General features: G+C 48.1%; 1 protein-coding gene across 1 annotated transcript in view; it reads right to left on the bottom strand.

Annotated features, from left to right (window-relative positions):
- The window catches only part of LOC125488290 (casein kinase II subunit beta), a gene marked incomplete at its 3' end in the record, with an annotated part of 33,454 nt that overhangs the window by 382 nt on the left and 19,481 nt on the right, over nucleotides 1–13,591 (bottom strand). The window contains exons 4-5 of the mRNA XM_048621231.1: nucleotides 8,982–9,097; nucleotides 4,332–4,407 (exon numbers count right to left, since the gene is read on the bottom strand). Of these exons, the coding sequence (XP_048477188.1) occupies nucleotides 4,332–4,407; nucleotides 8,982–9,097 (192 nt within the window). The remainder of the gene's footprint in view (nucleotides 1–4,331; nucleotides 4,408–8,981; nucleotides 9,098–13,591) is intronic.

Raw genomic sequence — 13,591 nt, forward strand, 5'->3', positions numbered from 1 at the left:
AGCCAAGTAATTGGTGGGGAAGGGTGTTGTGTTTAAAAAGATGGTCAACATTAAAAGCAGGCAAAAAAAAAAAAAAAAAATGTGTAAACCAAATCCTGATAACAGCCAGCGGTTCCTGTATGGGCTGAGAGAAATTGAGTTAAGCTTTCTGGTTTGCAGATACAGGTGGTGAGACAGATGGGAGCAGGTTTGGGCCCCAGGCAAAAGGATGCTCTAAGACTGGAGATGGTGCGGGGGGGGGATGGAAATCGACAAAAGGGTAAGGTGGCGAGGCAGGAGTTCAGAGTTGCTAGCTCACAGAAAAATTAAAAACCAACAGGAAAACCCGAAAGGAGACAAGGGGAGGAAACAAAGTGAGAGATGACGGGGCGGAATAATGAAAGTGAATGTGGAGGCAAGAGGCTGGAAAAAGTACCTGAGCACGTTTCAGGAAAAGCATTCTGACATCCGAGTATGCACTTTACACCCTTCTGGGCCCAGCATGGAGTTGCCCTTTACCCTCTTACCAAGAACCTATCCATCTGTCTTAAATACACCCAGTGACCTAGTCTCCCAGCCCTCTGCAGCAATGAGCTCCAGAGTCACCACCCTCTGGCTGAAGAAATTCCTCCTCATTTCAGCTCTAAAGGGTCGTCCCTTCATCCTAAGGCTGTGCCCCCGAGCCCTAGCCTCTCCCACTAGTGGAAACATCTTCTCCATGTCCACCCTATCCAGCCCTCTCAGTATTCTGTAAACTTCAATGAGATTCACTCTCATCCTTGCAAACTCCATCGAGTACAGACCCAGAGTCCTCAACCACTCCTCATATGAGGAGCCCTTCATCCTTGGGATCATTCTTGTAAACCATTCTGGGGCCCAAAACTGCTCACAATATTCCAAATGCAGTCTGACCAGAGCCTTATACAGCCTCAGTGGTATGTCTCTGCTCCTGTACTCTAACCCTCTCAAAAAGAATGCTAACATTGTTTGCCTTCCTAATTACCAATTGAACCTGCATATTAACCTTAAGAGAATCTTGAACTAGGGCTCCCAAGTCCCCTGTTCTCCAGGACTTCCAAAGCCTTTCCCCAACTGGAAAAACAGTCCATGTCTCGATTCTTCCTACCTAAGTACATAACGTCTCACTTTCCGACATTGTATTCCATCTGCCCACCCCACTCTCCTAGCCTGTCCATGTCCTTCTGCATTTCCTCACATTCGATTCCAGGTCAGAGGATTTACTATGTGGTTATTAGGGGAGCTATAGAATAAAGGAGCTGAATATTATTCGAATGGAGAAGGCCTGCTGGAAGTAACAGAACAGAGGGATTTGGGAGTTTTTGACCATGAATCACAAAAAGCTGGAATGCAGGGAATAGGGACGGCAAATGGAACACTGGTCTTTATTTCAAATGGAATGGAGAATAAAACTCGGGAGGTTTTGCTAAAACTATACAAGGCAGTAGTCAGACCACTGCTGGCATACTGTGGGCAGTTTTGGGCCCCGAGATATACTGGTGTTGGAGGCAGTCCAGAGAAGGTTCACTGGGCTGATCATAGGGATGGAGGGACTGTCTGATGAGGAGAGGTTGATTAGGTTGGGCCTGTACTGATTGGAGTTTAGAAAAATGAGAGGCGACCTTATTGAAACATAGAAGATTCTTGGAGGATTGACAGGGTAGATGTGGAGAGGTTGTTTCCCCTTGTGGGAGAGTCTAGGACCAGAGGGGCATCATCTCAGAGTAAGGGGTCGCCCAGTGAAGACAGACATGAGGAGCAATTTCTTGTCTCCAAGGGGAATGAATCTGTAGAATTCTTTACCACAGCGTGCTATCGGGGCTGGGTCATTCAGTATATTCAAGGCTGAGAGAGACAGGAAGGGAATCAAAGGGTTATGGGGAAAAGGCAGGAAAGTGAAGTTGGAACATTCTAAAGTGGCTAATGTGTGGATATGCGGAGACTGGATGAACACTATGGGACAAGGGGAGATCTGCTGCAGGCATGGAGGGAAAAGAAAAAGGCACAACTGAATTCTAATTATGGAGACAAATAGCTCAGAGGCAAAAAAAACACCAAAGAACTGCGAATGCTGTAATTCAGGAACAAAAACAAAGTTGCTGGAAAATTTCAGCAGGTCTGGCAGCACCGGTGAAGGAAAAAAAAGAGTTAACGTTTCAGGTCCGGTGATCCTTCCTCAGAGCCGTTCCGAGGAAGGGTTACCGGATCCAAAATGTTAACTCTTTTTAGCTCAGAGGCAACACAATTATTAATTATGATTAGTCTTGCTTCAGCCAGCTGATGAATTGAGTAACTGACTTCACACCAAGTATACATGGAAATGAAAGGGTTAGATGGAAAACAAAATAAAACACGAAATGTTTTGGTTGCATACACCATTTGGAATTTGCATTAACCACAAGCACACCAAACAATGCAGCTCCTATCAGTGTTATGATCCCAACTGATTGTGACAGTAATAAGTCAGGCTTCAGGGTGATGCCTGGCTTGATGGACCACAAGTTTTACATTTTTATTGATTGGGAAAATCGGTCATCGCGAATATGTTCCGAGAAAAACAAAAATTTCGCAACACTAAGAAAAGCACAAATTATAGAACATGAGACGAGATACGTGACAAGTCAGAAAGATTCATTCCTTTTATCCCAGTGATACCCTTCGAGTCACTGAAACCTGGGTGCTGAGCTCTCTCTCCAACCATGCCAAAGAAACACTGGATCAACTGGGCTTGTACTCAGTGGAATTTAGAAGAATGGCGGGGGGGGGGGGGGGGGGGGGGGGGGGGGGTGTGGGGAAAGAGAAGAGTGCGAGAAGGCTGGAAAGATATAAAATCCTGATGGGACTGAACAGGCCGGATGCAAGAAGCATGTTCCTGATGTTGGGGGAAGTCCAGAACCAGGGGGTCACAGTCTAAGTATAAGTGGTAGGCCATTCAGGACTGAGAGGAGGAAGAATTTCTTCACTCAGTTGTGAACCTGTGGAACTCTCTCCCACAGGAAGCTGTTGGGGCCAGTTCATTACATCCACTCAAGCAGGAGCTGGACGTGACCCTTGTGGCTAAAGGGATCAAGGGGTATGGGGAGAGGGCGAGAATGGGATACTGAGATTGCATGGTCAGCCATGATCACACTGAACGGTGGTGCAGGCATAAAGGGCTGAATGGCCTACTCCTGTGCCTATTTTCTATGTTTCTACGAAGCTTCTCGATCGACTGGCACAGCTGTCCTAACATTTCCTGCAGTAGATTGCTTTGCTTTCACAAGCTGCTATTTTCTTCGGTTACTGTGTCCCCCGGAGACCTTTACAATAAACTGCTAACTCAGCTCACTGGGACTTGGCACATGTTCCCAAAACTCAAGTCCCCAACGTCGTCATTCTGAAACCTCCTCACAGCCTGCTGCTTCCGCAACTTTCACTCAGGTTTAAGCATCGCTAGACTTCTTCCCCCACACCCACTACTGTGTGGAGCCAAAGCAGTACCTCCGCTGTGTGGGCCTACTCCCCCATTGGAGCTGGTGGTCATGGAGGGAAGAACATTACCAAATGTGAAAAACCGGCACAAACATGAACTCAGAAGGGCAGCGACCATTTGCAACACTGGTTTTTAAGCTCACCGCTCAGTACCACCGTTTCTTATATCAAGAATGCAATAAACCTCACTACTAGTCAGACAAATGGACTGACTGTTAACAGGTAAAAAAAATCGAAGGTGATGAGAACGAGGAGCAAGAGTAGGCAACTCAGCCCCTCGAGCCTGTTCCATGTTCAATTTGGTCATGGCTGATCTCATCTCGGCCTCAACTCCACTTTCCTGCCCACGCTCCATATCCCTTCAACCCGTTACTAATTAAACAAAAAAACTCTATCACCTCCTTTAAAATTTACTCTGTCTCAGCATCCACCACACTCCACAGGTTCACAACCCTTTGAGAGAAGTAATTTTGAAAGTAATTCTTTTCTGCCACTCCTTAGCCTAAAACTAAGGCTTCTCATTCTCAATTGCCCCACAAGGGGAGACATCCCCTCTACATCTGCTCCGTCAATTCCCTTTCCCATCTTATGTGCCTCAATCAGATCTCCTCTCATTCTTTTAAACTCCAGAGAGACAAAGAGGAGATAAAAACCCTCCATCTACAAAGCAGTCAGGGTATTCAGCCCATCTCGATTCTCCCATATATTGGATTAGTACACAGCGGGCTTAGTCCAATGATATTAGCACTGCACCAGCACATTACAACAGCCAGTGTACTTCAGGAGCACTCACACTGGCTGTAAAACACTCTGGGACATCCTGAGGAACTGAACACAACCGACTGAAATGAAGGTTCACTTACCAATAGGAAGCATGGGCTGGTTCTCACAGTACACTCGAGGGCAGTAGCCAAAGTCTCCCTGCTGGTATTTCTCAAGCTGAAAGAAAGCACACCGATCCAATGAAGACCAGCCAAATTCACAGTCAGAAGCTGCTGAGAACATGGGGAGGGTCAATGACACATTTCCAAAAATGGAGACTTTGGTTTCTGTTTGCGAATCGGTGTGTGTTTGGTGGGTGGTGGGGAGCTAAGGGATATGGGGTCAAGGCAGTAAAGACACAGGACAACCTCTTCCTGCCCTTGGGTGCTGTTGTCTTTTGTCTGATCGAAGGCATGAAAATGACATCTACAATCGGAGGGGGGCAAGGAGTAGATGTTTAACCAATGATCATCCGGCCCATGGTCAAAGCTTTCATCCAGGACTGGTCAATAGTGCCCAGTTTGCTGTCCAGTTCGATTATAAGCCAGCCTTAACTGGCACACAGGCAGAAAAGATTAATGGTTGAGATACTAGGTGCTGGTGTTAATGGGGTAAATCCACTGTGTACTAACTGCTCACCAAACGGTGGATGTGTATGTTAGCCACAGTCACCTGTTTCACTCTGCTCCCCATGTGTGCAGTAAGAGACATCAGCTCAAATCCCCCTGAACAGAAGGGCCATCCTCTGACTTTGATTTTATATAAAGTTTGGGATTTGTGGTGGACCAAAAAGAACATGCCGTACCAGGGAAGGGTGGAAGTTGAGGACCCTCATTTGGAGCAGGAACATGCATCACATGCCTGTCAATTGGGTGACCTGTACTAAGTTGTAAATTCTACTACGACAACCCACAGAGATATTAACTTGTTGATTGTTGTCCGGTACAGGTTACATGTTTATTCTGGATGTGCGAGTAGATTTGCTCTGGGCTTTTCCAAATCAATCTGCCCAGGGATGTTACGAGACACCACTGGAACAGGTGGGGCTTGAAGCTGAGCCGCTGAGCCGCAGAGCCCAGAGGCAGGACACTACCATTGGGCCACAGAGGTCCTCAAATTGTCTCTTTCCACCTTTACCTACAGATTAACCTCCATACCTCCCAGTTAACGTATTAAGCGGTTGAGCTTAAAATAAAAATAGGCAATGTTTTAATTCAAAAATTCACTCATGGGATGTGCATACTGCTGACTGGGCCCAGCATTTGTTACCCCGTCCCTACTTGCCCCCCCTTGAGAAGGTGGGGGTGAGCGGCTTCCTTGACCCGCTGCAGTCCATGTGATGTGGGTTGACCCACAATGTCCCTTAGGGAGGGAATTCCAGGATTGTGACCCAGTCCCATCCAGCACGGTGGTACTGCCACACAACACAATGATTCGAGCGTGTGCTGAGCCTTGCTGGTGCTTCACAGTTTCTGGCTCTCAGCCCAATTGACTGGGTAAAATCAGTCCCAGGATTTGGTCCTCTCTGTGCATGGACTAATCAGAAGTAAGACTGCATGCCTGGAAGGTCCTGCGTTGATGGAACCCTCACCCCCTCCCCAATGGTGCCTTCAACTGCCTGTTCCCCAAACTCGAATTCCCTCCCAGTTTCCCCAGAGCCCCCTCATCCTAACTCTAAGCTATCTACCAGCTTGAAGCAGCTGTGTGGGTGAACGAATAGGTTCGGTGCTCAGTGAACATGTTACTCGGCAACGGTATGTTTCCTTTTCTGTCCAGGGGTGCGACACAAACTCACAAGTGGCTGTTTGCAAGTGCTTTGATGACAGAATGGCACAAGCATCACTGGAATGAATCATGTCTGATTCAGGAGGCAAATCACGTTACAGGTTGGAGCATGTTACACTAACCCTACCCTTCAGGGGTGGGTGGGTGTGAGAAAGAGAGAGAGAAAGAAAGAGAGAGAGAAAGAGAGAGAGAAAGAGAGAGAGAAAGAGAGAGAGAAAGAGAGAGAGAAAGAGAGAGAGAAAGAGAGAGAGAAAGAGAGAGAGAAAGAGAGAGAGAAAGAGAGAGAGAAAGAGAGAGACCGACCAAGGTACAGAGGGACAGGAAGGGGTTCATGAGGCCATGTTTATGAGCTTCCATGCCTGATCCAGGCTGACCTGGAACTCACCCCAAAATGTTTCCAAGGTACATCGCTCGTGTGCTCCCTAAGTTATCACTGTACACCTGAACATTGCTGACTGTTGGGCGTTTCCCTTTGTTTTATAATATGGCGAGAGAGGGTGAGGGTGAAGAAAGGGTCGCAATTTAACAACAGCCTGGAGAATCCCCAAGTCATAAAGGAGACTGAGAATATATTGTTTTAAAAAGGAGAAAACAGACAGGGACAGAGTTAGACAGCAGACCAGGGTGCGTCGCTGAAAAGGTGACTGATGTTTTGGGAGGGTGCAGTTTCCAGATACAAAACAAACAGGAACCTGTCCTGCCACTTGACAACACGGTGCCTTGTGGTTGTACGTTGCCTAGCAACCTTCCTGGTTGCTGTTGTCAGCCAGGAGAATTCACTGTATCCAAGAGAGCTGAGAGAACGGGGAAAGCACCTTTATCCCCGGTTCACCTTAACCCTGCTCAGCTCAGACAAGGAGAGGCAAGCTCCCCAGTGTCGAGTCGCAGTGTATGCATACAAATTTGTAAACTTTGCTCCGGGGGCTTGCAAACAGGGTGTAGGCCCACCGTAGGGAATGACTCATCCTGCTGCTGTGGGACAGGGGAATTTGATGGCAGATCACATCTGGATTACAGTTCTACCTGACAGAAAAGGAGACAGACTTGTCTTGTTCCCCAGGGCAAAGGGTCACCAAATTAGTGCCCGAGATGGTTGGGCGGGTTCCTGTGATCAGCGATCGAGTAAACTGGGCTGACGTTCACTGGATAACACTGCGTGGAGCTGGAGGAACACAGCAGGCCAGGTAGCACGAGAGGAGCAGGAAAGCTGACGTTTCGGGTCAGGACCCTTCTTCAGAAAAGTTCACTGGAGTTTGGATGACTGACAGGCAATCTCACTGAAACAGACAAGATTCTGGAGGGGATCCGACAGGGTACAAAGATCGCGGGCAGCATACAGAAAAGCAGATGATCGACCGTGATAGTACCGACTGGGGAGCAGGCAGAACCGTCTCTCCCCACTTTTAGGAACAGTGTTGTACAAAGAACAGAGTCATACAGCACAGAAACAGACCCTTCGGCCCGACTCGTCCATGCTGACAACGTTTCCTGAACTGAACTAGTCCCACATCCCTCTAAAACTTTCCTATTCACATACACGTCTAAATGTCATTTCAACATTGTAACCGTACCCGCCTCCACCACTTCCTCTGGCAGTTCTTTCTACGTACGCACCACCCTCTGCGTGAATACCCTGTCACCTTCTAAGGGATACAAAGGGAGATCACTTTTTTTTTTAAATTTACTCACAGGGCGTGGGCATCACTGGCCAGGCCCAGCATTTCTTGCCCGTCCCTAGTTGCCCTTGAGAACAAAGTACAGTACAGCACAGGGACAGGCCCTTCGACCTGGGATGCTGTGCCGAACACCACACCAAATGAATTTAATCCCTTCTGCCCGCCCTTGGTCCATATCCCTCCATTCCTTGCACATTCATGTGCCTGTCTAAAAGTAGCTTAAAACACCCCTACTGTATCTGCCCCCACCACCAGCCCCTGGCAGTGTGTTCCAGACTCCTACTACTCTTGGGTATAAAAAGAAAAAATAAAAAAAGCTTGCCCCTCGCAACTTTCCCCCTTCCACCTTCAATGCTTGCCCTCTTGTTTTAGACATTTCGACTCTGGAGGGGAAAGAGATTTTGACCGTCAACCCTATCTCTGCCTCTCAATTTTATAAACGTCTATCGCGTCTTCCCTCAGCCTCTGCCGCTCCAGAGAAAATGAGTGGAGATTTTTTTCTAGCCTGTCCTTAGGGCTGTTGATTTAAATTTAAAAGCAAACTAACAGTTTGATCAGATGTGACAACACCAGTAGCTGGACTCAGTGACAAAGCAGGTAGTAAGTACAGCTGCCTCTTATAGAAGGTACCTCAGTAGGAACTTCTCTCAACCCTCCTTCTATCCTTGACCCACCCAATGAAGTCATTCTGGCTGGGTCACAGTTTGCCAATCCACCTCTCAACATTTCAGCACAGTAAAGCTTCCAGCAACTCCCACACACCAAACAAAAAAACTCAAAGGATTGCAGGTGCTGGAAAACAAATGGCTGGAAAAGCCACAGTGGGTCTGGCAGCACCTGCGGAGATAAATTGGAGTTAACAACAGCCCTCCTGCAGTACACGCTGAACCAGTTCGGGAAAAAAAAGTGTTTTTTCTCCAGGGAATTTCAGCTCGTTTCAAACACACTGGAGCTTGGCCGGTCGAGGACATTATGACAAGGCACCAGCTCGCAGCGTGCTTATGCCACCTTCTGCCAAGGGGGCAGCACTACAGGGAGACTGGGGAATTCTCTGTAGGTTTCTTACCCAATTCAGAAACAAGGTCTGTATGCAACGTAGGCAACAGGACCCCCACCCTGGGCCATCCCATCCAAAACATTAACCCATTCTTCTGTCTGATGTTGCGGGTTTCTGAGTTTTACAAGTTCCTCATGCCCCCAGCTTTAAGACTTTTCTTTCTTTCGCCTTTCAGTTAAAACAATCTCTCCCCCGGCACCCGCAGGAAAAACTGGGGGAAAACGCCCACCTACCATCTGAGCAATCCCTCGGTTGGTGAGGATATAGCGAGCGTGGATCAGTCCATACAGCATCTCGGCAGCCTGCTCGATAAGGTCGCTTTGGTTTGGATTGTCTTCCAGCTCCTCATCTGGTTAACACAAGGATCGACAGAAACATCATCAAGGCAGGTTACAGTCAGGAGTGCATGCAGCACCTCTGCAAGGTGCACAGCACTCCACCAGCTTCAGCAAAAGTGGTACAGGGCAGACAAGAGGTCACCTGAATTGATACAAACAATTACCTCAAAATTCCTCGAGGGAATCCACTTTTCAAAGGGCGTGTGTGCGTGGAACAGACAAACAGCGATCAGGAAAGACACGGCAGCGTGCGGCTCTCTCTGCCTCAGTGGAGGCAAAGCAGGCTCTGATCGACGGACTTTAAAAAGGACGGGCACAATTTGGCAGGCCAGGTGGGGCGCCGAAAACATAAGACAGTTGCTGAGAAACCGGTTAGGGAATTCTACAGGAGGCTGCCCAGTAAGGAGCAAAGTGGAATGTTAGGGTGAAATTGGAAGGGTCATTCCTGAGGCTGATGCTGCACTCCCAGGCCTTAGGAAGGGCTGTTGTGGTGCAGTGTCCTTACCTCCAAGCCAGGAGGCACCATCCCCGAGCAGGTGGATTCGGAAATCTCTGTGCTCCCGGGCTGACAGAGTGAACCAGCCACGCGAGGTTCTAACGGCACCAGCGCTCTGTTTCGCTGCAAACGGGTATGGCCAGGAGCAGACCCACCAGGAGGCCACGTCCTTCCCTACCACCCAAAGGACAAATGGCCAAAGGAACCAGAAAAAAGTGCTTCTTGAAAGCAGCTGCACAGCAAACATTAAAATAGGTAAACTCAGGAATAAAAGCAAGGTGTCGCTCCGAATGCACCACATCAGCAGTTGTAGAAGGAATAAAACTCAGCAGCAGACACCACACGCTCCCTCTCACACGGACACTGATTTAACAATACACAAGGAACAGGAGTAGGCCATTCAGCCCCTCCACCCTGTTCCACCATCCAGTGAGATCATGGTTGACCTGTGGCCTAACTCCACAGGTCCATGGCCAAACAGCCACTGCGGCTGGCCCAGGAGCGGACTCTCCTCCTACACGCTCAGTTAATCATTCAGACAATGTCATTCTCCTGGAATGTACTCAACCTCAACATTGGACAGCACAGACCTGGCAAAGTCAGATAAAACAGAGGGGAGAAGGAAATCGAAGGTTATGGTCAGAGTGAGGGGAGGCAAATGTGGGAAACATTAACGTGGGAATTGTTGAGCTGAATGGCCTGTTGCAATGCTGTAAAAATCTATGAAACGAAAGGGAGACCCCCAACAGAACAATCAAGATTCTGTCCTTTTGAATTTCGGATGTGTTGGGAAATGATGCTCAGGACTGCACACGAGGCTGAAATGAATTGGTTAGTCACTGATTCGATCAAGAGTCACTCTCACAGACAGTGCATTGAATGTTAAAGTGCAGCGTTTGGTGGCTGAAACAATAAAGTGAGTTGAGGAGAAAGGGGTTATCCACAAATACGCAACGTTCTCTCAATGCTAGGTAGATTTGTAGCTCCAGTCAACTCAGAACTCAAAAACAAAAACAAAGGTTACAAATGCTTGTTACTTTCCTCACAGAGTGCAGGACTTCATACTGGTTGTGTTTCTCAGAAGGTTCTTTATCGAGGGCAGCACCAGTTTGTGGAACACAGGCACAAATCACAAAGTTCTGAGGAAGGGTCACCAGAACCGAAACGTCAACCCTGATTTCTCTTCACAGATGCCGCCCGACCTGCTGAGCTTTTCCAGCAACTTCTGTTTTTGTTCCTGATTTACAGTATCTGCAGTTTTTTTGGTTTCTACAAATCAAAGGATTTTTTGTTTTTTAAAAAAATTACTCTCATGGGACATGGCCAACATTGGCTGGGCCCAGCATTTATTGTCCCGTCCCTAGTTGCCCCCCTTGAGTAGGTGGGGGTGAGCTGCCTTCTTGAACCGCTGCAGTCCATGTGCTGTGGGTTGACCCACAATGCCCCTTAGGGAGGGAATTCCAGGATTCTGACCCAGTGACACGGAGGGAATGGCGATATATTTCCAAGTCAGGACGGGGAGTGACTCGGAGGGGGAACTTGCAGGGGGTGGTGTTCCCATGTATCTGCTGCCCCTTGACCTTCTAGATGGAAGTAGTTCGTGGGTTTGGAAGGTGCTGCCTGAGGATCTTTGGTGAATCTCTGCAGTGCATCTTGTAGATGGTACACACTGCTGTTACTGAGCGTCGGTGGGGGAGGGAGTGGGATGTTTGTGGATGTGGTGCCAGTCAAGCGGGGGCTGCTTTGTCCTGGATGGTGTCGAGCTTCTTGAGTGTTGTTGGGGCTGCCCCCATCCAGGGGCAAGTGGGGGGTATTCCCTCACATTCCTGCTTCGTGCCTTGTCAATGGTGGGATACTCACCGCAGGATTCCCAGCCTCTGAGCTACTCTTGCAGCTCCACGTATATGGCTGGACCAGTTCAATATCTGATCAAAAGTAAGTAGCAGGGTGTTGGATCAAGGAGAAAAAAAGTGTCAGTCTCACTTGCAATTGCCTTCACAGCAGAAACGAGTTATCCAGCCTCAGTTCTGAGCACAAGATCTACACAGATTCCTGTACAGTCCTCAGAACAAACTGCACTGTCAAGGGCGTGGGTTGGGATGCTAAGATTGAGGCTACGCCTTCCCCTCAGACACAAGTGAACATTTAGAGAACACCTTTAAAAATGGCCTTCAGTTCTGGTTAATATTTGCTCCTGAAACATGATGAGAAACTGACTATCTGGAACTAATCATCTTGCTGCTTTTGTGGGAGCTCACTGCCTGTTAACTGGTTGCTACATTTCCTACTGTTCAGGAAAGTGCTTCACATTCTGACGGTTCACACAACGAGGGAACACAACCAACATTACTGGCAGCACTCACTGACGGGACAGAGAGCAGGTATCCTGCACTGAACAAGTTACACAGAGCAAGCACTGAACATTACTCACAGGAGGCTATTCATCCCATCAAATCTGCTCCACCTTTCAACAGCACATCCCACAGTCGTCAATTCCACTTTCCTGCCTTTCTCCACCACCACCCGCGCCCATACCCCTTCATTTCCTTATCGATTAAACATCTCTCTCTCTCGCAGCCTCGAATATACTGAATGAGCCAGCCTCAACAGCCCTCTTTGGTAAAGAATTCCACAGATTCATTCCCGAGACCTCGTCTGTCTTCAGTGGGTGACTCCTCATTCCACGATGATGCCCCTCTGCTCCTGGGCTCTCCCACACAAGGGGAAAACAATCTCACCACATCTGTCACATCTACTCCCCTAAGAATCCTGTCCGTCTCCTCTCTTTCTTCTAAACTCCAATGAATACAGGGCCAACCTGCTCAACCTCTCCTCCCAAGACATTCCCGGGATCAGCCAAGTGAACCTTCTCCGGACTGCCACCAGGACCAGCACATCACTCCTTAGGGGATACTGTTCACAGTATTCCGGGTTTCGCCTGATTGATTCCCGATTGCTTAAGCAAAACCTCCCTCCCTGCTTTTATACTCCATTCCCTTTGAAATAAAGGCCAACTTTCCATTTACCTTCCCCAACCCCAACCCCAACCCCCATTACCTGTTGACCTTAGATATCAGTTTCTTTCGATTCACAGCCTTGAAATATGGTTCGACTTAGCAGAGAGCAGTTAGCTCAGATGTCAGCAGGACACACAATAGGAACCAAACCGTGTGGAAAAGGCTAGCTGGCCCGTCAACGAGATACAACGGGACACCAGGGCTCGGAGCTAGGACTGAGCAATTGTAACCTGCGGAGTTCACAAACACGGCACAGCTTTTCACTTTTGAAACTGGTGCTGAAAGCTGTGCTGTGTCCAGACGGGGCGAGGTCCTTGATGTAGGCTGCACAAAGCCAAAAGGAAATTTGGTCAGAAAGTTTTATTCCAGCTTCAAGTGGGCACAGTTCCACAGCACACAGGAGAGCTTGGCTCTGCCCAAGCTGATGATCGATCTCAGGCAGGGACACAGCAGCACGTTTGGATTCCGTAAATGGAAATACAATACACTGTAGTACTCAATACTGGGCAACGTTCAGAGCCCAGGAACAGTGCAGTGATTTGCACTACCTTCTGGTGTAATTGTTTGGTACGATTTGCCTGCGTAGCATGCAAAACAATACAATTCACTGTACCTCGGTACATGTGACAACAATAAGCCAAAAAAGAGACTGTGAATATTCCGTGTGTGTGGCATACAGTCCAAATTTATGGAAGGGGCCCACCCAAAACATAACAGAACCAAATTTCTGCTTCTTTTCAACGTAAACTATTGGGTTTGACAAACCTTTCACTTGCTGGTCAAGTGCATGTGTAGGCCATTCAGCCCCCTTAAGCCTGTTCTGCCATTCAGTGAGATCATGGCTGATCTGTGGCCTCATAAATCTGCCCCTGGCCCATATCCCTGAATCCGTTTGCCTAACAAAAACATATCCACTGCCATTTGTGGAAGAGAGTTCCAAACCTCTGCCACCCTTTGTGTATCAAAGTGCTTCCTAACATCTCTTCCTGATC

The sequence above is a fragment of the Rhincodon typus genome, unplaced genomic scaffold (assembly GCF_021869965.1).
Source record: "Rhincodon typus isolate 14 unplaced genomic scaffold, sRhiTyp1.1 hic_rhity00000158, whole genome shotgun sequence".
Classification (NCBI taxonomy): domain Eukaryota; kingdom Metazoa; phylum Chordata; class Chondrichthyes; order Orectolobiformes; family Rhincodontidae; genus Rhincodon; species Rhincodon typus.